General features: G+C 42.5%; 1 protein-coding gene across 1 annotated transcript; it reads left to right on the plus strand.

Moving 5' to 3' along the window:
- The first annotated feature begins 1,439 nt into the window (after positions 1 to 1,439).
- LOC110563290 (peptidoglycan recognition protein 3-like) lies at positions 1,440 to 8,853 on the plus strand. Its single transcript, XM_021660321.1, is given in 7 exon segments — positions 1,440 to 1,488; positions 3,065 to 3,266; positions 4,996 to 5,048; positions 5,051 to 5,110; positions 5,990 to 6,067; positions 6,070 to 6,141; positions 8,651 to 8,853. Coding segments are annotated over 7 exon segments (717 nt in total).
- The last annotated feature ends 16,902 nt before the right edge of the window (positions 8,854 to 25,755 follow it).

Raw genomic sequence — 25,755 nt, forward strand, 5'->3', positions numbered from 1 at the left:
TTTATGGCTAGGGAAGCAGAAACATCATGTGAAAGGGATTCAAACTTCCTTTCAAGCAGGACTGACAACGTTTTCCAATCATTTTCAGGAGGCAGATTACTTTCTGAGAAGTCAGCTGCCATGGGTTCTATCAAGAGCAAGTTAGTTTTTACCTCTGATTTGACTAATGAAGAGGGTGGTTTTTCCCTCTTATGTATATTCTGATATACATAAGAGCGTATAGTGGGTACCTGTCCCATTGTGAGGAACTCAATTTTGGGGGCATGCGACTAGAGGAACGTTTTCTGAATGAACGGGGTCTTGTATGTTATTTGATGTTTTTTTGTGTTGTTCTAGAAACATTCATATGCTAAATTCTTAAGCTGTAATGTTAAAAATTTCCATCTGCAAGTATCAACTGTAGAATCATAACAGTGCAGGCTGATGTCTATGTAATTTTACTTCAACCGGGGAAAGCTGGCAAAAAAGGGAATGAACATTTCACACTGAACATCAGTAAGTAGTTCATCTTGGCCTGCAGAATCAGACAGGATTCTTGGATCTGGGCAGCATAAAAATAGTCCTATATTTTATTCCTTAGTCCCATGCTGAGAATCTCTACCTCTCCACCACCAGAAACAAAGGCAGAATTAGGGTTTTCAGTAGAGACCTTGGAGTCTGACAAGTCTGGCGAGGAGAGGTACTCTCTGTTCCTTCTAATTTGGGAATTTTGGGAATGTGACCTAATACTCTCACATATCACTTTGAGGCCTTAACGAAGTGTCTAAAGAGTCCCCACACAATAATTGGACCACATCATGTGATCAGTGAGTGGCTGTTATCTTCATGCCCCAGTAGAGGTTGACTGATCATTTCTCAGTGATTTTAGAATAGGGAACTTAACTCTATGACCTTCCATATTGCTGATTGTCCAATGCTCTAAATAATGGAGCCCGTACTTGCCTCTATTTTCCGTTCAATGCTTCTGAATCTGAGTATTCCTCCCTGTAAAAAGAAATGGACTTCAGGATAATTGTCTTACAGATATTTTGTAAGGGCCAAATATAAACTGCAACATTAGAAACGAAAATGTCTATACAGCGTCACTATGGCTGCTACTGAGGAACTTTAGAAATGGCTTCATTTGTTCACTGTGGAAGGCTCAGTGTCAGCCACATACACTGCAAGCAAGAGGTGTCCCCTGGGCCCTAGAAAGTGGTTAGGAAGAAGGCCTGCTGTGCCATTAGGCTCCTCCTATGCATGAAACAACTGAAGTGTGCAGGTCATCCTGAGAAGCCTGAGCCGAGTGCTGTCCCTCAGAAGAGAGTACACAGAGAGTAGGGAAACAGACAGAACGCCATGCAGTTAGCACAGTCATTTTAACTGTCAGTGTTTTTCAGAACCAGTGCCCTCCAGGACTGCTGATTAAACTCCATGTCTGTGTGCTGGGACCATCAATGATGCTGCCCTGGCTTCTTGTCTTCTCTACTCTGTGTCTCCTGGCACATGGTAAGTTTTCTTTCTTCTCCTCAGACTTGCTTTTACTGAATGACACACAATGTTCTTATGTGGACTAAAAAAGAAATGTTCCTAGTATTGTCTTTGCTAGAGCATGTGTAGCTTTGCCACTTGTTTAACTGCTCTGAAATTGACAGATTCCTTCAATGGTCTGACAGCTGTTGTGAACCTCCATCAGTTAATACATGAGTCTTATTTGATTTCAAGATATAAATAAGACATCAACCACTTCTTAGAATTTTTATTGAGAATTCAATTAGATATTGTATTGATTATATTTCTGTGACAAAATATTTGAGAAAGAGTTTATTTTGGCTTACAGTGTGGGTGTGTGTATGTATATATATATATGGATGGATGCATGTATGTATGACATGATGGCAGGGAGACATGGTGGCAGGAACTTAAGGCATTTGGTCACCTTGTTTCCACAGCTGTAATGCAGAAAGCAGTGGATGCTCATGCTCGGCTTCCTTTTATTCAGTCTGGTATCCTGGTTGCCTATATTAAAAGCAGATCCTCATAGTTTAACTCACCTAATCTAGATAATCCCTGTGGACATGCCTAGAGACTTGTCTCTTCAATGATTATAAGTCTAGTCAATTTTACTATAAAGGTTTAGCACAGTGTTCAAATGATGAATATTAAGTAATTTATAGCTCTAACTGCCTCACCATCTCCCCCTCACCACTGCCATCATCATCGTAGTTAAGCCCAGCACAGAGTTTATATTTATAAGTAAATACCAATTTTGTCAATGCAGGACTGCCTTTACAACATCGTGACGTGTTTTCTTGTTTTATAAAGTGATTAGACATGGAGTAGATATATGTGAATTCTGTTGAACTAAATGGATCTGAGCTTGGTGATTCTTAAATACTGGGTGTATTTTTATGTTGTTTGCCACAATTTAGTGATTTCTCTGCAATGTAAGACAGGCTTCAGTCTGTCCTGCCAGCTCTGAAGGTCCTGTGGGTTTTATTGTCCCATTCCCCTGCCCTGTTGAGGCCTTCATTACACCTACCTTCATTAAACCCACCCTCTAGGATTGCTGAAGTCTTCCCTGTTCCCTAACAAGAGCAATGTTGTTTACCCCGTGTCATCTGCATACCTACCAAGAGCCATGAGTACACATCATAGTGCCACATGCCAAGATGGGTGTCATTATCTGGAACAAACTTAATAGATTTATGAAGGACATACTGGTTCTTGTGACAGAAATGTATGAAGCACTATGACTGTTTTCAGAAACTCCATAGTTTAGACAATTTGCTAAGGATCGTTTTCTCTAGACCCATTCCCAGATCCATTCCCAGGTCCTTATTGTTCATGCCCCGTTCTTGGAGATACAAACAGGTTCCCAACTTCAGCAGTCTCTCCTGCAACCAAGCAACTTCACAGGGCTGAGTATAGATTTAGGTGATTACTAAGCCCAAACTGGGCTATTGAGACGAGCATGGGTAGTATTGGGTGGAGAAGCTTTCTCCAAGGCTTCCATATGCCATAGTGGAGGAGCTAGTGTCTGGGGTAGGGTCTGTTACATGCTCATCTGTGGTCTCTTATGCAGGCAGTCCGACCATAGTTTCCCGAAAGGAGTGGGGAGCAAATTCACTCACTTGCAAAGCCCCGCTGGACCTGCCTGTGCCCTACCTCATCACAGAGCATCTTACCAGGATGGAGTGCAAAGATCAGATTACCTGCAGCCAGATGGTGCGGGTTCTACAGTCTCATTCTGTCCATAACAGAGGCTGGTGTGATGTGGCCTTCAAGTAAGAGATGGTCAGGTCTTCAAATCCCTGTATTTCCCATTTTCTGGGCTTCATTTGTGTTGTGTTTATCATGACTGAAGAGTGTTAGGGAAAAAATAACTAAATAATAATAATCCAGTAGTCATTAGGAGGTACAACTCTGAGCCATGTGTTCAAGAGTGCTTTTACTCTGGGAGCTCATGAAAGGACACATGGGAGGTTATGTAATTACTGCTGTCACCCCTAGAAGGCCCCAGCACGACAGATCTTCATTGCTATTTCCCAACTAGGAGCAATGGGAAAGGGAAAGTTGACTATCTTTATTACATAAGTGAGAATGCCGTAGTCTATGGCAACCAAGGAATTTGCTTACAGTAGTGCATAGCAAGGGGCATGGGTTCAGAACTGTGTCGAGACTGTGTGTTGATACAACTCACTTCTTCCCTTCCAGGCAGGGCTCCTTCCCTTCCAGGCAAGGGCTCATATCCATGAAGCATTTTTCCATTTACTAACCTGAATGACCACTGGGTGACACAAGGGGCTGAATGGGCATGGGGAATGATGGGAAGAGAGCACATGTTAAAGTGAAGGTGAGGCACAGAAGGTTTTTGTACTGTGCAGGATCTACTTTGAGGATTCTATTGATGACCTCAAGAATAAGAGAGTATCTGCTTTGAGAGTTCTTATTAACCTCAAGAATGAGGAACCTCACCATTATATGAAGAAAAAGAGCAGGCTGGGGAATTTAAAAGACAAATAGGAATAATTTCTGAATTATACGTTTTAGAAAGGACTTCTAAAACGTGATTTCATATATTTTTAGTTTTAAACCCAAACATGCAAGACCAGCTGGAGACTGGCTGCACCACCTGAATCTATGTGCTGCCAGGGACCTCCAGGGAGCCCTTGGTGGAAGTCGTGCTGACTTTATTAACTGTAGTTTATCAGCAGTCACTGTTCCCTGTCATTCCACGATTGTCGCTGAGATGTCGCTCATTTCAATCATGCTGTTTGTAAGTGGTCTTAAGGGCTCTGTCTTTAAAAAGCAGGTTTCTGTAGTGGCAGTGTAATCCTCCTTTCAACAGTGTGGTTACTGCAGCTGTAAGGGAGTGTTGACATTGAACTAAACAGGGGCTAAATCTATACTCAGCCCTGTGAAGTGCCCCATGCCACATGGGATTTAGAGTTATGAAAAACCATTTCAAGATGGATTGGAAAGTAGAGAGCAGCAGAATGGACACAAAAAAAAAATAAAAGAAGCCAGTAGAATAAAAGAATATAGACATGATTTTAAAAACAGACAATAAAAATGAAGTAAAACAAATTTCTGTGATTAAGAGCCTGCAGGAATCTGTGTGGGGTCAGTTTAAAGAAACTCTTGTGTTGTCTTTAGTTGTTTTAAAGAATACTCAAGTGATTGGTCCTATAATTAAAATAAAAAACAAAAGATAAGGTGGATTGGTCCTTAAAAAGATGGAATTAATTGTCGTCAGGTTCTGGAGAGTCACACATTCAAATTCCACTTTGAATTAAGTGAGTATTTTTTTTTTTAATGAGAATCTGGAAAATAAATGTAATCTAAATCAAAACCAAAATTAAAATATCTTTCCACTTCTTTAGGAGGTCTAAAATTGTCCCCATTACTAGGTTATTGAAACCTCACGTTTTTAGGAGCCTCTAGGATTACTTTGGCAAAGTGAATTTTCTTGATATGAAGGATTACCACCAACTCTCTAGTTTTGTTTGGCAGCTTCCTGGTTGGGGACGATGGCAAGGTGTATGAAGGAGTTGGTTGGTATATCCAAGGCATGCTCGAGGCTACAGTAATGTTTCTCTGAGCATTGCCTTCTTCGGCAGTGAGACAGGTAATAATAGTTTCCTCCAGACAAAGCGTTCTCTACCTCCCCACCACCTTCTTTTCTCAATGCTAATATCTTTTCAGCCTACATTGCGTTTGCCATCCCTGATAACCACTGTTTCTGGAAATCCTTTCTGCTGTTGCACTCTATGAGGTGCAGTTTTTCCCTCTTTCGTGCTCTTTACTAGTTTATATATTGCTGCGACTGCCATGGACATGGAGTTCATAGTTACGGCCAACGGAATCTGAAGTCATCTGCCACTGATGTTTTTGTTGCCAGAGGCAGATAGCATGGGTTATTTTTTCTTTCAGTATTGTTTGTTGGCAGAGACAAAAAGAGGCCAGTAGGCAAGGCAAGGGAGTTGAAGTAGTTAATGACCCCCTCCACACATACCAGAGCAGAGCAGAGGGCCAAGATGGTGCTGAAGGCCAATAGGTCAATAAGAGCTATCAACCAGGACACACCATTCTTTACTGGGGATTTTAATAGGGAGGTTCAGCAAGAACCACAGGAGGACAAATATAAAAGAGTTTACGGCATGCCTGACCCTGGCAGTTGCTCAGTACATACTGTCATCCTTTCTCACAAGTTTGGTTTCACTTGACTTATTCAAGCAAGTTTCTCCCCAAGTGTCTTTCATCAGGTTCTTACCTCCTTTCTCAACACAGAGTGAACAGTCTGAGTTTGTCCCCCAGAAGAGGGTCCTAATTGTGACTGCTTAGAGTTCTGACCAAAATAGTTTGTATTTCTCAGGCGTTCTGCTTGTCTTCTCTCTTCCTGTCTACTCATCACTCAGGTCAGGTGGTGTCTCACACTCTTTGCTGCGGCGGCGGCCAGGCTGAACTTTCTTAATAACAGTTTTTATTTCATATTACTCTCTGGAAGGCATCAGCCCCAGCCCTGCTGCTTTATCAGCTACAGAGGACCTGATCTTCCCTGCCATCCAGCATAGTTACCTGTCACCAGGTACATCCACCCATTTCTCTTAAAGGAAGAAACCTGCTTTGCTCCTCAACATTCAGGGATACCCAAAAAAGGTAAGACCCTCAGCTCAGCACACCAATCTTTGCATTGCTCTCCAGCTACATTTGGAAATGTTTTCCTTTTAGGCTGTCAAGGGTTACTTGGACTGAGAACATCTCACATATGCCAGAACTATGAAGTTGGAAAAGTTGTTTTTTTTTTTTTTTTGTTTGTTTTTTTAATCACTGGAGATTTAGTCAGGGCTTGAACATGCTAGACAAGTCCTTTACTGAACAACATCCCTATTAATTAACAGAGTTGAGAGACATGATCTCCCTGGCCTTTCCATCTCACCAGAATGTTATCAGGACGAATTTTTGCCTCAAATAAATGTCTACTCATATTTTTACTGAGTCTACAAGAAGCATGCAGTCTTCAGATTTTCATACATCTGTGAAAAAAAAAATACAAAACTCCCACCATCAAGGATGAGCAAGCAACAAATGAAACGTGTTAGTCAGCATGGCTGGGAGAGAGGGAAGTAAGATGTGGAAACTGAGTAGACATATTTACATACGGTGGGAACACACACACACACACACACACACACACACACACTTTTCTAAAGTGAGCCAACCTTTTCCATGGTACTGAGAAAATTGGAATTTACAGGTAATGTTGGTATTAGAATGGTTACTCTACGAAACCGAATAGTGAAAATGGTGTGCTGGTTTGAAAAGAATGATCAGTAAATTAAAACCAACAAAATTAGTAAGCACCTCCAGTAGCCTAGCTGTCTGCTAACACATCCTTTTTCTTAATTCATTGATATTTAAAATTTTGTTTTTTACAATTATAAATCCCTAAATGAACATTTTATTGCTTTTGGGCTGGTACTATACTAAAAAAAAAAGATAATTCTGTAACATTGTGAGTTCTTTGTAGACTCCATATTCTTTCCACATAAAGGCGATTGGCTTACAGAGTGAGCTCACTTGCACACACCCACCTTATATGGCACACATATATGTGTGTAGGTATCCTGTGTGTTATTTTGTTATTTTATATTAGATTACTTACTTTACATCCAGAGGGTGCCCCTCCCTCCTCTCCTCCCAATTTCCCCACTTTACTCTCCTTCCCCTCTCCCTTTCCTCCTAGAAAAGGAGAGCCTCTCCCCCCCATATTAACCTTCCCTTGCACATCAAGTCACATCAGGACTGAGCATATCTTCATCCCCTGAGCCAGGCAAGGTAGTGCTTCCAGGGGGAAGTGATCCAAAAGTAGGCAATAGAGTTCATGTTAGAATCAGCTCCCCTTCCGCCACTCGCCAGGTGCCCCATATGAAGACCAAGCTGCCCATATGTGCAGGGGGCCTCGGTCCAGATCATGCATGCTCCTTAGTTAATGTCTCAGTCTCTGGAAGACCCCATGAGACTGGGTAAGTTGTCTCTATTGGTCTTCTTGTGAGGTTCCTGTCCCCTCCAGGTATTTTCCCCAACACGCAGGACCCCCAGAGTTCTGCCCCATGCTTGGCTGCAAGTCCTAGCATCTGTCTCGATCCACTGCTGGGTGGAGTTAGGCTCCTGTCTGAAAGCATAGCACAGTATCATTTTCAGTCAGAGGCTGGCTCTGGAACATGGGTTAGGTCTTAGTTTGGGCCAATTATTAGTTAGGCTTTCTGTCAATCTTTGTTCCCTCATCCCTGAACTTCTTGTAGGTAGGGTAAGTTTTGGATCACAGGTTTTGTTGTTGAGTTGTTGTTCCCCTCCTTCCACTAGTCCTGCCTGGCTAGGAGGTGCTCACTTCAATTTTCATGTCTCCCCCTGTTAGGAGTCTTAGCTAGAGTCACACCCATGTCATCCCAGGAGCCTACCCTGTCTCAGGCGTCCAGCTTGACAAAGAGATGCCTCACCCCAGTTTCCCTTCTTGTCCCAGCCCTCTCCCCTCCCACCTCCCCTTCCACCTCCATTCTGATTCCCACCTTTGTTTCCCTCCCCATTCCATCTCTTTCCCAGTTTCCTCTCTTCATCCACTTCTGCTGTGTGTTCTCTTTCCCCATTCTGAGTGACATTCTGACACCTTCTCTTGGGCCCTACTTTGGTTCCGTGGATTGTAGTATGTTTATCCTGTGCAATAGGTCTAATATCCATTTATAAGTGAGTACATACCACGTGATGTATGTCTTTCTGGGTCTGGGTTACTTCTCTTAGGATGATCTTTTCCAGTTCCATACATTTGCCTGCAAATTTCATGATTTCTTTGTTTCTAAATAGCTGAGCAGTATTCCATTGTGTAAAGGTACCACAATTTCTGTATCGGTATCCTGTTTTGAAGAATACAATCGTGCCTCTCTCTGACTAATCTGTTACTTTCTACTTTCATATTGGTTCTTATATTGCTCCAATGCCCTGATCCACATACCTGTCTTTTCCAGACTTCTACTGCCAAGTTCACATTAGACTGTGTCTATTTTTGCAGGACACTGGTGAGAGACTGCTGGAAGCTGGTCTCTGGCTGTATGTTGGTTTTATGAGAGCTCAAAGCAAATTCTCATCCTCTTGGTTTTTCACTTTGCTGTAGCATGCCCTGATATCATCCCTCGATCTGCTTGGGAAGCCAGAGAGACACACTGCCCTCAAATGAACCTTCCAGCCAAATTTGTCATCATCATCCACACTGCTGGGACAAGCTGCAACGAGTCTGCCGCCTGCTTAATTCGTGTCAGGGACACACAGTCCTTTCACATGGACAAACAAGATTTCTGTGACATCGCGTATCAGTAAGTGGGAAACGACCCCTTTTCTTCAGAGCAGTGGAGACCGAGGCTGGGGGAGTCTTGGTGTCATACTTTATTCTTGCAAGAATCTGGAATGAGCATCACTCAGGATACAGCTTGACAACCTGACCTCTCAGGCATGTTCTCCAGCATGATTGAGAATACTAAAATTAGTGCATAAGAGGCAGTGAGGATGGAAAACTCTGAATCCTCAAGGAAGGCCATAGTAGGGGTCTGCCTTCTGAGGCACTCTGTCCTAAAGAATAAGGGGCAAAGCTCTTGGCCAGCTCCATCTTCTTCTCTTTGATGTTAGACTCTTCTTTGATGTCAGTTACTCTTCTGTTACTCACCACACAGGAATTTCAACCCCTCTGGGCTCGTTTCTCTCATCTCTACAGTATTATTAACACACGGTGCTTTTGGCTTTTGCCTGCAGAGTGTTTTCACATCTCTTACAACATGGTGAGTCTTCCTAACCTCACCTTTACTTGGGATTTTGCTTTTCACAGACCCTTTCCTTTGGATGCCATTTGATTGGCTCTTCATTTGTCATTTTTCCTAAGGCATCCCAGGCATGTAACCAGTGTGATTTTTCCACTGTGTCAGGCTCAGAGAGACACACCAGCTACTCCTGATTTACACAGCAAGGGCAGAATGCAAACTTCACAGGCCTTTCTGTCAGAGGCTCTTTTTTATTTTTTATTTTATTTTTATTTGTTTAAAAAGGATTAACATTTTATTTATTTTTAAAAAGCATATAGGGTTTTTTTTTTTTTTTTCAGAGAAACACTAGAAAACCTAAGGGCAAAATGCAGACAAATTAAAGCAAAAAAAACAATTATTTCAAGAAGCAAAACAATGATTACCTAGGCAAACAACGAACTATGCTTCTGTAAGAAACCTGGATCAGCTGTGTCAGATACAATCTGTCTATCGGATGTTGGAACTGGTTGCTATAATTGTCTTATTTAGAGATATGAATACTTTTATAAAGCTAGAAGATTAATTTCTTAATGCTATAGCAGCAAACTTTCCCTAAATTGATGGTTTAAAATGATACGACCTTATTCTGTCGTAATACTGGAGGTCAGAAAACTGACACCGTAATTCATGGGATAAAATCAAGGTGTCAGCAAGACTGGGTATGCTTTTTCCTGAACTAAAGAGGCAATTTTGCAGAGGCCAACTGACTTCCTTGGCTCATGACTCTGAGTCAGTGTGCCCTGCAGGTTTCTTGTCAGCAATCCTTTTCACTTTTTGATGTCCTGTCTTTTTTTATTTTATTTTATTTTATTCACTTTGTATCCTGGCTGTAGCCCTCCCCCTTGTCTCTTCCCAGTCCTACCTTCCCTCCCTCTTCTTCCCCTATGCCCCTCCCCCAGTCCACTGATAGGGGAGGACCCGCTCCCATTCTATCTGACCTCAGAATAGCTGAAACAATCCTGTACTGTTAAAGGCTCTTGACCATGCAGTTTTTTTCTGTGAGCATAGAGGCTGGGGACAGGCTTCCCAGCAAATGTGAATTTAACACCTCACATACAGGAAGTACTCGTAGTGGTAGTCACGAGGCGTTAAGAAAAAGTCTCACCCAAAGCCACCTGCCACCGTTCGAATACACTTCTTGACATACATGTATTAGAAACCGAGTCCCTGAGAGGCAATCGTGCTGAGAAATGGGCCTTGTTAGAGGTGACTAATGCACTAATGGTGATAATGGAAGCATGAGTTTGTTTTAAAATGAGTGTGCAAGCACCCTACTCTCTTGGGCTTTCCCATTCTGTCACAGGACGATACAGCAGGAGGGCCTTGGCCTGATGCTGACTCTTTACCTTGAACCTCACAGAGTTCACACTGCACAGAATACATTTTTGTTCACTGTGAATTACCAGTCTCTAGTATTCTGTTGTTAAAGGAGCATACAGTGGGCTAAGACATCACTATTGATTCTTTGACTTTTCTTACTATCCCTCAAGTAGAGGTCCCTTCCTTTTGAGTTAGTTCCCACCTTCAGGCCTCAAGGACTCACTGCCTTTGGAGGGGAATTTTGGAGTTTTCTGTCTTCTCTCACAGAGGCTGCCACTCGAGGCCTGCGTGGTCTGGATTGCTGTTTACTCCAAACCACCCACTTTTAAGAATTTTAGAATATATGCTTTAACTAAGGCCAGAGCATTCAGCTGGCAAGTGCTTTTTCAAGGTCAGGTCTGTGGCAGCCCACAGCAGGCGGTTTGCCTGCCCTTTCTTTGTCTTTTTATTGAGAAATTCTTCCTAGCTCTCCATCAGGCACTTAGAGATTAGACTAACATCAGCCTCCAATGGCTGGCATGAGGGTTAAATGAGTGGGTGTGAGCAGGGATCTTAGCACTCACTCTTGGCATCCAATCATCGTTCAGCTGCGGCAAACACAGTTGGGTGCCTCTGTTACCCCTGTTTGACTCTCAGGGGAAGGATATGCTTTCTTAGGTACCAGCCTCAGCCACATGGGGGAGTTCTGTGCCAGCTGAGTTCAAGCTTGTGATGGCAAAGAGGAGCCAGATACACCCACAGGCTGGCAGGTTCGCGAGAGCCTAGGGTGAAGGAGTACTGACATGTCTTTCAAGCCTGCTGGTCTTCTGTGGGAGGGCCAGGCTCCTGAGCTCATTGATTTGCTTGTTTTCTACAATTTGAGCTGGGAATAGAGGAAATACTGTGGAATACATTTTAGTTCCAGAAAAGTGAACACTACAAAGGGCAGAGGCCCCACTTTGTGGAAGACTGAAGTCCAACCAGACATATGGCTTACTCCTCTTTGCCCAGTTAATAAAGATACTCTGGGTCTGGGGTGAGGCATACTTCCCATCACCCCCAGGTGGAAACCGTGCTGTGGCCTCTTTCTGACTGAGTAAAGCACTTCAGCCTCATCTTTTTTTTGCCTGCTTGCCATCTTTATGCCTTTGTTCTCATACCCTGTCCTGATGCCTTCAGCTCCTCTTGCTTTTAAAGGTACTTTTTGAAGGTTAGCTTTTCCAGAACATCCTCCTTCCTGGTGCCCGCAGACTTTCACAGGTGTCTTGGTGGCTTATCCCTCCTCCTGTCCCCCCTCCCAATCCTGGCCTCGCTGGGAGCTTTATCTGCCCTTTGTGCTAAGGTCTCCAGGGCCCCACCCAGGGCCAGGCACATTGCTCATGCCAACTAAGTGTCTGTGGAATGAAGGATGAGGGGATGGGTGGAGCTATCAGAAGGGTGGTGGCTTCCCGCTCAATTAGTCTTAGACACTTGTTGCATTGTGGAAAATGCTATCATTTTTTATGACTGAACCCAGCCTGCTTGCTGTGATTTGCCAGATTCATTATAAATTAACTCTAATTCTGGGCCACTCACTGTCCCCACCTTGTGGTGGCTTCCTCACCAATTGTGAGATCTGGGGAGTCATTATTCTCCAGAATCTATCCTTGCCACCCAGCAGTCTGTGACCAAACTGTGGGGGCCTGAGCGCTGGAGAGCACATGACCTGTCACTGCTGTCCTGTGCGATGCCCTTCCTTCCCCCGTGCTTCCCCTCATGCTTCCATGCTCTTCCTCTGTGTCCCTGGGCCCTGCCATATCTACATACACTTTTGTATGTAGATACATTCTGTATCTTTTCCTCTACTATTTCTATCTTTGCTCTTCTCCCTCCCACATCTTCACCTGACTCGATTTCTTATTCTTTCTCCGTCTCTCAGGGCATCTCATTTTCTGTCTCTGTGTCTTTCTGCTCACCGCCTTTGGCTTTTCTCTAGAATTATGCTACAATGAACGGAGAACAGGATGGCAGCGATGTGTGGTGGCATCAAACTTTAGCTCAAGAAATACTCAAGGATAATCTCCACTCTGTCCCTGAAAAATCTCCACAGATGCTGGAGAGTAGGAGGAGAAGGGCAGAAAAGAAGGGGTACCATGGTTTTAGGGAAGATGTATGTTTTTCAGGAGCTTAGAGACAGGCAGACCAGGTCCAGTTTGTTTCTGGTCCAGCAGGTTCTGCAAGTCAGGGCCTGAAAGGGCAGAGACTTCCAGCTGATCTTTGATAGGGAGGAATGCATTAATTACATGGAAGGAGTTGTGGGAGGGAGTGGAATTCCTGGGAGGTGTGGCATAAAGTTTAGGAGGTCTTTCCACAGTGGACTGAAGTAAGAAGTATCTCTTGTGGGCCAGAAGCTGGGGACTCCTCTCAGAGAGGCTGAGAGCTCTCTGATCTAAGTGATACGGCTATTTTGGAGGAAAGCTGAGGAATTCCCTACTGACCTCCACACTCAGCTTGCATCCAGTTCTAGAAGCCTAAGTCTTAAGGTCCCCAAATTAAGACTGACTCATGTTTTGCTTCATTGGCACCAAGTTTGTAATTACCCCTGTCTTTTCCTGTGCCCCACCCCTCGGTTTTCCCACTAGATTATAAATTCTGAGGGGACCATGTGTAGTCATGCTATTTCCCCTATCTGGCGCACAGTAGAGGCTCCGCTAGCGCCTCAGATTTGTTGCATCTGGTAAGCTGCCATCCTTCATTGGTCTGTGCTGGAGGAGGTGGCAACTAACTACAGTTGTTTTCTTCTGGGTCTGTGTTTGCTAAGCCTCTTTGGGCAGATGTCAAGAAGGGCTCTATCACTCAAAGAAGAAGAGGTCAGAGGGAAATAGAGGCAGGGTTAAAGTCCACTGTAATTATTCTTAAAAAAAAAAAAGTCCCTCGTGAATAACTGAGGGTCCGGCTGTCATTTGCTTGTCCTCCATGTGAGCACTCTGTGCCGCGTCCATGCCATATGGACTTTTGTTTAATCCCTAACCATGCAGAGCAGTAGCTGACTTCTTATCAGACTTGAGGAAATAACATGGATTTGGTGGGACCAAGTCACTTTCTTTCTTTTTATTATTTTTTTAAATTAAAAATTTTTTTGTATTCCAGCTGTAGCCCCACCCTCACTCCCCCCCAATATCATCCTCCCTCCCTCCCTCATCTCCTCCCATGCCCCTTCCCCAGTCCACTGATAGTGGAGGACCTCCTCTCCTTCCATCTGACCCTAGCCTATCAGGTCTCATCAGGACTATCTTTCATAGTGTTTCTCTGTGGACTGGTAAGGCTGCTTCCCCCTAAGGAGGAGGTGATCAAAGAGCCATCCACTGAGTTCATGTCAGAGACAGCCCCTGTTCCCCTTACTAAGGAGCCCATTTGGAGACTGAGCTGCCATGGGCTACCTCTGTGCAGGGGTTCTAGGTTATCTCTATGAATAGTCTTTGGTTGGAGTATCAGTCTCAGAAAAGATCCCTAGGCCCAGATTTTTTGATTTTCAGACAGTTAGGAATAGTGCTTCCTCAAGATCCAGCTATACCATTTCTAAGCATATATCCAAAGGATGCTCAAGTATACAACAAGGACATTTGCTCAACCATGTTTGTAGCAGCTTTATTCATAATAGCCAGAATCTGGAAACAACCAGTTGTCCCTCAGTTGAGGAATGGATACAGAAATTGTGGTTTGTTTACACAATGGAATACTACTCAGCAATTAAAAACAAGGAAATCATGAAATTTGAAGGCAAATGGTGGAAACTAAAAAAGATCATCCTGAGTGAGGTATCCGAGAAGCAGAAAGACACACATGGTATGTACTCACTTATAAATGAATAATAGACATATAATATAGGATAATCATACTAAAATCTGTATACCTAAAGAAGCTAAGCAAGAAGGGGGACCATAGGTAAGATGCTCAATCTTACCTATTGGCAAATGGGATAGACATTGGAAGAAGGTGAAAATAAGCAACAAGACAGGAGCCTACCACAGAGGGCCTCTGAAAGACTCTATCCAGTAGGGTATTAAAGCAGATGCTGAGACTCACAGCCAAACTTTGGGGAGAGTGCAGGGCATCTTATGAAAGAAGGGGGAGATAGAAATACCTGGAGGGAACAGGAGCTCCACAAGGAGAACGACAGAATCCAGTCACTTTCTAAAGGACACAAGTACATGCCAGTGCTGAACTGGGTCACTATTTCTTTGTCACACCACCTGTCTTTTGGGTACTCCCAAGCCTTTATAACAAATACTAGTGATCTCTGCCAGAGTTAACTGAGTTGATTCATTTAACTGAGTTAATTGAATTCCTTTGAACCAACAATGTTTCAGTTGACATTACATGTAAAATTCTAAATCAGTGGTGTAGTTTTGGGTTGATGTCTGCCTCCTCCTCCTTCTCTGACCCTTTGCAATACAGCCCAGGAGTGCTTTACATGTCTGGCCACCATATCACACCATCAGTCCCCACTTTATTACAGCTGCTATCAGCCCACCTCTTACCCCATCACAACCTTCACAGGCCTGTTTTTCAGCTTCTCTGAAGGATTCTGGTTTGTCTTGATTTAGAGTCATGTTAGTGGTTTCCCTATAATCCCAATCTGTTGAAATCCTTTTCAATCTTGGTTCTGTAATTCCCTTTGTCATTGCTCACTTCTTTATCCAGAGATCATCATCCACCCATCATACATTTGTGTTAATTGGGCAACACGCCCAGGGCACTTTTATGCAGCTCGCCCAATCTGACCTACTGGAGAATGCTTCCGTGAACAGGAGCATTATATTGTCTCCATTTTACAGGCAAGAAACAGACTCAGCTGAGTCCAGTGTCTCTCTCTTTGATGTTGTTTTGTGTGGGTTTTACGGAGATTTACCTCAGGCTGTCTATATTCCCTGACAGCATCTCATGTATCTCTAGCTAGCGTCAAACTCACTGGGTAACCAAAGATGGCCTTGAACTCCTAATTCCTCTAGCTCTGCCACCATGTCTCTTGATTCTATTTCTGTGTCAGTCATAAAGGCACTGGACAAGTGCTACCCATTTCCAAGTCTTGTAAGTCTGTGACTGCTGGGTGGAGAGTCAGTGGATGTACATTTGCTCCCGAGTGTTAAAACAGCCTTGCTCATCATTGCTATTTGGTAGTCCACTTCTATTACTGAGAACCCCAATCATTTCAGTCATCACCAGCATTCTAAAGAGTAAAAAATTATTTATTTTTGGCTACAAGGCAAAGATATCCCTTTACTCTGTTCTTTTAAAAGAAATTCATTTTATTTTTGTGGATGTTTTGCCTGCATCTTTGCATGTGAACCACAATTATTCCAGATGTCAGTGGAAGCTGAAAGAGGGTATCAGATCCCCTGGAACTGGATTAACTTCATTCACAATGCCCCCTTTCTTCATAGATATTTTACATGTGTGATGAATTTAACATTTCCAAAGTATTTTTCTGGTATTAAGGTCAGCTGACCCAGTGATGCTTCCCTTAGTGCTTATAATTCATAATCCATAGATTTCTGGTGATTTAGGAAGTGCAAAATATGATGCCATTCACAGTCGCAGGGAATTTGGGGTTATAGTCTAGACGTAGAATTGAAGAGAGGGCTGCACCTATTGTACAAACACAAGTTATCCGAGTCTTGTTCCCAGCAAATACACGTAAAAATCAGCACAGGATTTCTGTAAACCCAATGCTAGGGCATAGGGACAGGTAGATCCCTGCTCATTGGCCAGCCATCCCAGGCAATCTGTGAGCTCCATTTTCAGGGAGGGACCATGTCTCAAATAATAAAGTAGAAAATGATGAAGAAAGACACTTGACATCAACCTCTGGCCCCCACAAGGTGCATGTACCTGTACACATATGTACATACACCCACATGAATGAGAAGATATAAGAAGAAGCACAAAAGATTCTAGTTCCAGTGAAGTCAAGGATATTTAACCCTCTTGATTTGTTATCTTGTCAAGTTTAGGAAATAATGAAACTCTCTGGATGTTTATTTAAAGGACAGAGAGGAACGTAAAACACTATAAAGGAATTTAAGGATAAAATATTTACCTATTCATAAGTTGGGTAAACTAACAAGGACACTATAGCCTTCCCTAGAGAAACAATCAGCAGGAATTAGGTGGAGGGCCTCAGGAAGTCCTCTCCTCCTTGGAGACCCATTCATGTGTTGTGTGGATCAGGGCCTTCTCAGTACTGACTCTACTGTCTGACATGTTCCCACTCTCATATATTCACAAGGCCGACTTACAGTCATTCTTCAGTGATTAATGCAAATGTTGCCTCTAGCCTTTCCCCCATTTGCTCATTCAGAAGCTTGCTTCTGCATAGTGCACCATCGAGAATTGTACCTGTAATTCTGTGGTTTTTATTTTATGTCTGTCATCCTTACTAGAAATTTAGAAAATTGAGAGCTCCCCAAGAAACTCAGCAGAGATCTGTGAAGTGAATGAATCATCTGGGATAGGGCCTCAGCATCTTCTGTGATAGAGATGTTTTCCTTGCCTGAGCTGCTTTGGAGTTCAGGGTTGTTGATCAGTAGTCCTGGGGAGCTGAGCCGGCTCCCTGGGGGTTGGAGGATGGAAGCAGGGAGGGAGGCCCTTGGTAGATGTGGACATGGAACCACCAGCAGTTGACTTCCTACCTTTGCTGGATAAGAAATCCTTGTCCAGATGGTACAAGTGGAACCACAGTAGGTGTAGCCCGGAAGGTCGGTTGCTACAGGATGCATCCTGGGTCTTGTGGCTTGCCTTCTGCTAACTTGCCATTAGTTCACTGTGGTGCTTGTGCCGGGGGCAATGGGTTCTAAGATTCCAGAAATCAGAGATGCCAAACCAAGTTTCCTGCTAGCCCTAGTGATGCTTTTGAACAAGTTGCTTCCTCTGGGTCACTCCTGCTGCCTCTGGCCTTCCATAGCTGTCTCCATGTGTCACCTCTTCTCCTTTAAGTGGTGGTGAGGGCCCAGGTTTCCAAGGCCTTCACCTGGCTGTTCTTTTGGCTCTGTCTGGCTCACTTCTTACTCATCTTGAACTCTTTTGTTGAAAGCTGTCTTTCTTTGCTGTGTAACACTCTGATGCACAAATTTTTTGGTGTGGGGAAAGAGAATAGAACAAACGCCAACATGATTATGCAGAGTTAATCTAAACCTGTATGCAGCCACGCAAAAGCCATGGGCCACATGTGGCTATTGAGCTATTTTGTTTTGCTTTGTAAATGTTTTATTGAAATGTTATTGACATATAAAAACCATGACTATATATTTAATATAGATCTTTTTTATTAGTTTGGAGACAATTCTGCTCATATATGAATCACTTTCCAAAATCTTTCCAGGTACTTAATATTATCTTATGAGCTGCAGAAATGCTTAGCACAGGATTCACCTCTTTAAGTTATTTTAGTGGAAGATAGAATAGCGTTAGTTATGTAGTAGACCTCCAGGGCTTAGGGTATGTAGTGTAACCGAAGTGTTGATTGTCTATGACCTTTTCATTTACATTTTCCTCCAACCTGCTAAAACCAGCATTCTATTTTCAGATCTCACAATCCTGACTATTTTTGATTTCACATATACATGAACTTATGTGGTATCTGTCTTTCTGTGCTTGGCTACCTCATATAATGGTATAGCTCATATATTAAGCTCTTGAAGATATCTGTTCAGAACAGAGGTGTGCTATTAGCTAAAGTTAGATACTGGATTTTGATTATTTAGTATAAAAAATGAATGCAAAAATTTAAAAAACTTTTTATATTGGTTACATGTTGAAATAAATGATTCAGGAACACATTTGGCTTAATAAAATATTATCAAAATTAGTTCCATCTATTATATTTTATAATGATTGAAAATGAACCTATGCTAGGGTAGTTTTAGATTTATTGAAAAATTATATTATTGTTAAGTAAAATTCACAGTTTATCCAGATTTTCTTAGTTTTTTTTAATTGCTGATAGTTTTATTGACTGAAGTCTCTCTCTCTGTGTTTTTTTGTTTGTTTGTTTGTTTTTGTCCTCATGCATATACAGTCTAAACCTTAGGCTCAAATTAATTTATTTAATTCAGGTTACAAGAATTATGACCAATGTAGTTAAACTGTTTTACAAACACAACATAATATATAGATCTATATATCACTTAGATAAGAGGTAAAATTTCAGATTTTGAAATGCTAAGTTATTATGTTAGCAAATACATTCAGCATGAGGAATATCAAAGGTCACTGTCCTTTTCTGTTTCTCTTCTACTTTTCCACAGATTATCTCACCCCCAGTCCCAGTTTTACCTACACTGATGAAACTTTATCTGTGGATTCAGCCAAGATCCTTCTGCGAGTGCCAGGGGTCTTTATATGATGAACTTTACAGTGGAAATCCCAGCTTTCACAATCCATCATAAGGGTACATTTTTCCTCCATTTGTTTTTTTTCCTCCAAAAGCCTTATCAAAGCTAGAAAACCCACGGCAGTCTTTCCCTCCTCTTCAACCATGTTGAGAGTAGGAAGCTGTACTGTTACTGGTTCAGCAGCTGTACGTCAGATACAATGAAACTGGGATCAAATCTAAGCTTCTGTTTCCAGATTCAGAAGATGAGGTGTACGAGTTCTTCACCTAGAAGGCCACTGTGAAGAGTGGATGCGATGGTGGGGATGGAGTACCCAACAGCAACCAAAAACAGAGTAGCCATCACTATGCACCAACTAGAGTTCACATCTGCTGGTTGTGAGCTTAGGATTTTGAGCTCAGAAGCCTCTCCCTCATTTCCTGTGCTGTGGCCAAAGTTATGTTCCTGTCATTCTTACTCATGTGCTGTCTTCATTATGTTCTTGGCTTTTCACTTTCCTCACTGCTTATGCAGCAGTTTCTTTAAAAACAAAGACAACTGTCAATCAGCCAATCAATCGATCAATCAGTCAATCCAGCTACCGAACAAACAGCACGCTGAGCTGCTCGGGACCTAGCGTCCTTACCACTTACAGAATAAAATCAAAACTTGTGCACGATCCGCACTGAGCCCTCCTTGGGGCGCGCACACACACTCGTTCCTTGTCTTGGTTCTTATGACTCAGCCAGTATGTCTTTTCTGGATATAGCAGACCTCACAGGTCAGTGCCTCTGAATGAGCTTTGATAGGCACCTTAATCATTCTTGAAACCCAAGGACAACATCCACCCTCCATTCTCAAGATAGAGATCCCTAATTAAGGACCCTGAGAACACTGGCTTTTCCTGACGGACTGGGACATTGGCTCATGTTTCTTAGTCATCAGTCTGAGAGTTGTGTGGAGCTTGGAATTCTGTCTTACTCTGATATGTGCTCTCACCCCCCGGGTGACCAATGAACACCTGCAGCTGGTTAATAATCTAATGGCGTCATTTCCTTATCTTTTCACCTCCCATTAGAACTTGAACTCTTAAAGGGCTGACACCTGTGCCCCATCCATCATAGCTTCATACTCTATCCTAGTTATAGCACATGATAGTTTCTCAGGCTTGTATGAGTTGCTTCATAGCTTGGGAAAGTCAGATGAATTTCACAATGGATACAGACAAGAGGAAGCCCTTGGGTGAAAGCTGCTTGGAGCTTGATCCTCAATTAACCCGGCCAAGAACTGGGAAATCTCTACTCGGGGGGCCTTGCCATAAAACTGCCTTCTCTCATAAAAAAGTGGCCTTCAGATGAGGGCTTTCCTCCTCTCATCCTTATTCTGCATCTCTGCATTCATCTGCTACAGGTTTTCTCTGAAGTTTAAGCTATGACTGTAGATAAAGAACAACAAAGAAAATGGAAACATAAAATTGGTGTCGTTAGGTAGATTAACTTCACTGACCCTGAATTTCTTCACCTGTACCTTTAATATAGTTGTCGAGGGAAGACCATTGTTTCCCACAGTGATGGATTTAACAAAATAAACTGTTTTGCATTTCTTGATGTTTTTAAAAGAACACATGGTATAAAATGGACTATGACCTAGTCAATATATGCTTGCATGGAGCTGAGGTCCCCTCAACACAAGACTATGCAAAGTCAAGCATCTCAGTTCAAAGCCAATGTCCTTTTCTCTGCCTGTGCTATTTATGCACTCCCAGCGTCCACAAGTGATAGAGGAGCACACTGTGCTGAAGTCGTGGGATAAGTACTAAACAAGTAAACAAGTCAGACATCCGCATCAATCACAAGCTCGCTGAAAGGTGCGAGAGAAAGGAAACGCCGTTAAATGAGCATCGTATGAAATATGGGCGCAGTTCTCCAATCAGCCAGCAGAGGGCGGTAAGGTCTAACTGGATTCAGGTTGTGTGACCTGCAGGTGGCTCAGGACACCACAGGGTCAAATTGAGACCACAGCGCAATGAAGATGGGTTTCTTTTTATCCAAACAGGCACCATAGTGGTGCTCTGTACTCTTATTTTTCAGGGTGCAGAAGGTTAAAGTGCTCTGACCAAGGCCAGTTCCCGGAAGCCCAGATCCAACTGTCCACTTTTGCATTTTAGACTCTCACTGTCACACCACACTAATTCATTTTTTTTTTAGACTTGACAGTAAAACAAAGCCATATCTGAGATAAAAATATTTACCTATACGTATTTCTGCCCCCTTTATAACCACAGGACTACCCAGACTCATTTGAGATTCTCAGAAATAGAAAAGGCACCACCTCCTTCTTCAGAAACTGCTACAGCAAGAGAAAAACATGGGGAACTTTCCAGGGGGGTATTGAAATACAGTTAACAGTCCAAACTTTAACCTTTGTTTCATATTCATCTGGATAGGTTCTTCTTGAAAAACCACTGGTGCTCTCTCTTTAGTTGAAGTCATGGGTTAGAGGAAGTTTGAGTGACGCCTAGGTTTTATTTTACAGGGAAGCATTTTTATGTGTATCTTACGGATGAATTTTCAACAGGAGAGACAAGCAATAGAGTGAATCAAGACAAAAAAAAAAAGTCGAATAATGAGACTGTAGGCATATTTCTCCACTCAGCCACAAGGAGCGCTAGAGTACAAATTGCGCCTCAGAGATGCGGCACCTTGAGGGAAATGAGCTCCAGGGCTGAGCTGGGTCCCGGTGGGAGGCGGCGGGAGCGCAGAGTCTCCCTGTGGAGAGGAAGCCTCCAGCGTCTAAGAAAGCTTCCGACAGCTCCACCTTCAGGCTGTGTATGTGGAACACCAAGTACGAAGGCGGGAGTTAGCGAACTTGTTAACGTGACTCAGGGTGGTTGCGCAGGACGCCTCATCAACAGCTCCATTGCAAAGAACACTATTGGAAGGTAAAATCGATTAAATTTCCAGATGAGCCTCTGAGGTTGAGGCATGGCGGGCCAGCTTGTTTGGCAGAGGGAATTTCAAGGCACTTATAAGTAAGCACGTGGGCTCCTTGGTTTGGGAACGGGAGTTGACATGATTATCCTTCAGGATGAACTTTCTGAGGACAGTGTCTCATGACGATGGGTTGAGGACATGATTGGACCTTGATGTGGAATAAGAAATACGAGAGACAGAGCAGTACAGAGACAAAATGATGAGGCCTTGAAGGAAGAGAACATTCTCTCCTTAAAATCCTGGAGAGGAACTTCATTAGGAGAGATACTTAAAGTGGGAGCGTGGGAGAGGAGACAGTTGTCACCTACAACACCACAGGAGCCCTGCGGGGACAGACATACCCACCCATTTCCAGAGAAAGAAAGGAGGTTTTCATGAGGTGAGTGGACGTTCTACCCCATGTAATTTAGTCTGGCCTAGTTCACACGCCTGGACTAACAAAAATACTCAGAGAACCACAATTTTATGCAGAAGTAGCTAGGCTGGCTTCCCTTTCTCACCACTGTGTCCTGAGTTTCTACAGCAGGAGTCATCAGTTCTTGCTACAGGACAGACTGTCTGGTTTCTGAGCACGGCAAGCAGCTAAAGGGCTTGAGACCTAACAGAGAGCATTCAGGCTGGTGCTGAGAAATTTAAAAATAGAGAACACTAGAGATAACTTCAGAGAATACCAGTGAAGAAAAGGGATGCAAAAGTTCATACCTGTTTTATTTGAAAACCACATTACTGAGGTTAAATAGCATTAAACATTGCCAATTTGGGGGAAGCAATGAATTAGCTTTAGTATGTAAAAGTGTTTGTTGTACAAGTGTGGAAACTTAAGTTGTATTCCCATAACCTGTGCGAAGGCGGAAGGAGAGAACCAATTTCGGAGAACCAACCTCTGCAGATGTGCCATGGTGTGCGTCTGTATGTGTGTGCTCATGCTTGAACATGCGTTTCACACATGTATGCACATACACAACGAGCAAATGAATGAATAAAACAATAACAAACCCATTTCATGTATCTTGAAGACTCTGGGGGTAAGTATTTATCTATGAAACTATCACCAGCATGGAGATCATAAGCACATCCATGAAATTATTACCTCTTCTAGATTTTTTCATTCCCTTATTATTGCTTTTATTGGCTTGCTTTTGTTTTTAGTACAATTATAATGGGAGGGATTCTCTTAGCAAATTTTAAATATACAAGAGAATATTGCTTGACATGACACTATGCTGTAAAGTAGGTCTCTGAAGTTGATTACTATACCTAGCTGAACCTTTCCACCAATCATTCTTCTTTCCACTGTAGAAGTATGAACATTTTAGATACCTAAGAAAAACTGCAGAAGTACCAATGTGAGTTGAAATAAAACAAGAGTCAGTTGAAGAAAAGTGCCACATTACATTCAATAGAGTATCTACAAGCAGAGATTATTACATGACCCTTTGATATCATCTTTAGAGGAGATTCCTTATCAATATGAAGATGCAGAGAAACTGAAAGCAGTAATCTTACAGAACATTATTCAAAGAATAAACATAAAATGAGAGTGACTTTATTACTCTGAGGCACAGTGAACTTCAAGAACTGCCGTACACTTTCAGTAGCAACTATAGCTAGTAGTTTTAAACTCACTAGCATACTCCCTATGTAATTAACACAACTCCAAAGTAAAAGTCAGTAAGGATTCAGAAAATCTCAGAAGCATCATTAACAAACAAGCAACTTGTCACACATAAAACTTGCTATGCATGTTTAACATACATGAAATGCTCTCCTTCTTTTCTGTTCGTGGTCTCACTATGTAGATCAGGCTGACCTCAAACTCATAGAGATCAGCTTACCTCTGCATCGGAGTGCAAGATTAAAGGTGTGCACCGCTACACCCAGCCCGAGAAATATTCTTCAGTACGAATCATACGCGGCCAATAAAATCCACATAACTTTAAAAGAACCTCAATTTTACATGGTTTGTTCTCCAGCTATTACAGTTTTAATATACATTTTCTTCCCCCAAATTCAGGTTGAGGCTTTATGTTTGTACATGTGTACCATGTGTGTGCCTGGTGCTGAGGAAGGCCAGAAGAGGGCATCCGTTCAGATGGTTGTGAGCTGCCGTGTGGGATCTAGGAACTGAATCCTGGTCCTCTCTGCCAGAGCAGCAATTACTTTTAACTCCCAGCGCTGAGGATTTTTATTTTACTTTTTTAAAGCTAACAGTCTTGACATGTCTCACAGCTTGGCCACGTGCATTCCTTCTTGGCTGGCCTCCTGAGTGCTGGACAATAGGGCTACATACTGCACTAGCCATGTTCTGGCTTAATTCTGTCAGGAAGTTGGGGAAAGGGGCCTCCTGAGATGGATCAGATCTCATGGACTGATTGAGAATATCTCACAGGAATGTGTCAATTCTTGCTCTTGAAGAGCTGGCCTTGCTTCCTCGAGGGCACGTCATTATGAATCAAGGTGGCTCTTTTTCTTGCTTTTCAGCATGTGCTCATTTGGCCTTCTCTGCCATAAGTGGGAACAGTATTAGGCCCTGACCAGAACCTGAGTAGATGTGAGCTACTAGAATATTGAGCTTCCCAACCTGCGGGATGGTGAGTCAAATAAATCTCTGTTTCTGTTTTTAATATAAATTACCCAGGCTTGGGTATTCTATTAGAGTAACCTGTTGTAAATAAAAAAAAAATGGCTATTGGGCTATCTAAAGTTTATTATTAATCCTAAAATTATCATGGTGGTATTATCTAACCTGATATACAAATAATAAGACACAGACACCTGTTAGATTTTATAATTGCCTTATTTACCTTGAACTGGGCATATATTTCACCTACACTGTCTCAATATCCCCACCATCCGTTTCTCAGCCTCCCTCCAATGCCATCCACCTTAATGATCTTCATCTGGTCTACTTCCACACATAATCCATGGTACTTGCTTGTATTCTTCATCTGGGCACTTTCATGCCATTGTTGGAGTCCTTCCTCTCTGCCCACATGTTTTTTTTTTTTGTTTTTTTTTTTTTTGGCACACTAACCCACTGTAGAGTCCTCCTTCCTACTTCCTGTCTCCCATGATTCTCCTTTCCTCTCCAACCCCAGGAACCTTAGCCACCCATTCTGCCCTGCCCGGGTATAGACTGTTTAATCAAACAATCAGGTATGTCTTAAGAGGTTTAGAAAACAAGGATAGGTGTAACCAGATCTTGAGGGCCAGTAACACGCATCAGACCAACCTTCACCAGTAACCAAAAATCAGACTATGACTGACACAGTTAGAAATTAATTATATACCACTTTTCTAAATACTTAAAAAATTAACTGTTCTATTCCTAATAGCTCATAGACTAAAACAAACCTCACAAAATACATTATAACATTTTAAACTGAGTGATAAAGGGAACAAGATTTTAGTATTGACCCATAGAAAGCTAAATATAGATGAAGAATGTAATGAAATCAAGTGATGGTGAGATGAAAACCATCACCACTGGTAACAAAGATGCATCACTTTGGAAAAGTGACGGCATCCATCAAGCATGGCATGTACAAATATTGAAACTGCAAAAGAGAATATTGTGACAGCTATCTGAATGTTAAGCAATAACAATAAAAGGGTGTTTTACTTGGAACGATATGGGTGGGGAATGAAAGCTACTGCTCTCAAGAACTAATATTATAAAAGTAACAAAGTGCAAAAGAAACCACATACCAGCTGGTCAAGTAGCAACATAGAAAACTGTGCTTCTGGGCTGGAGAAATGGCTCAGTAACTAAGAAAAATACAC

Source organism: Meriones unguiculatus, chromosome 10 (genome assembly GCF_030254825.1).
Source record: "Meriones unguiculatus strain TT.TT164.6M chromosome 10, Bangor_MerUng_6.1, whole genome shotgun sequence".
NCBI lineage: Eukaryota > Metazoa > Chordata > Mammalia > Rodentia > Muridae > Meriones > Meriones unguiculatus.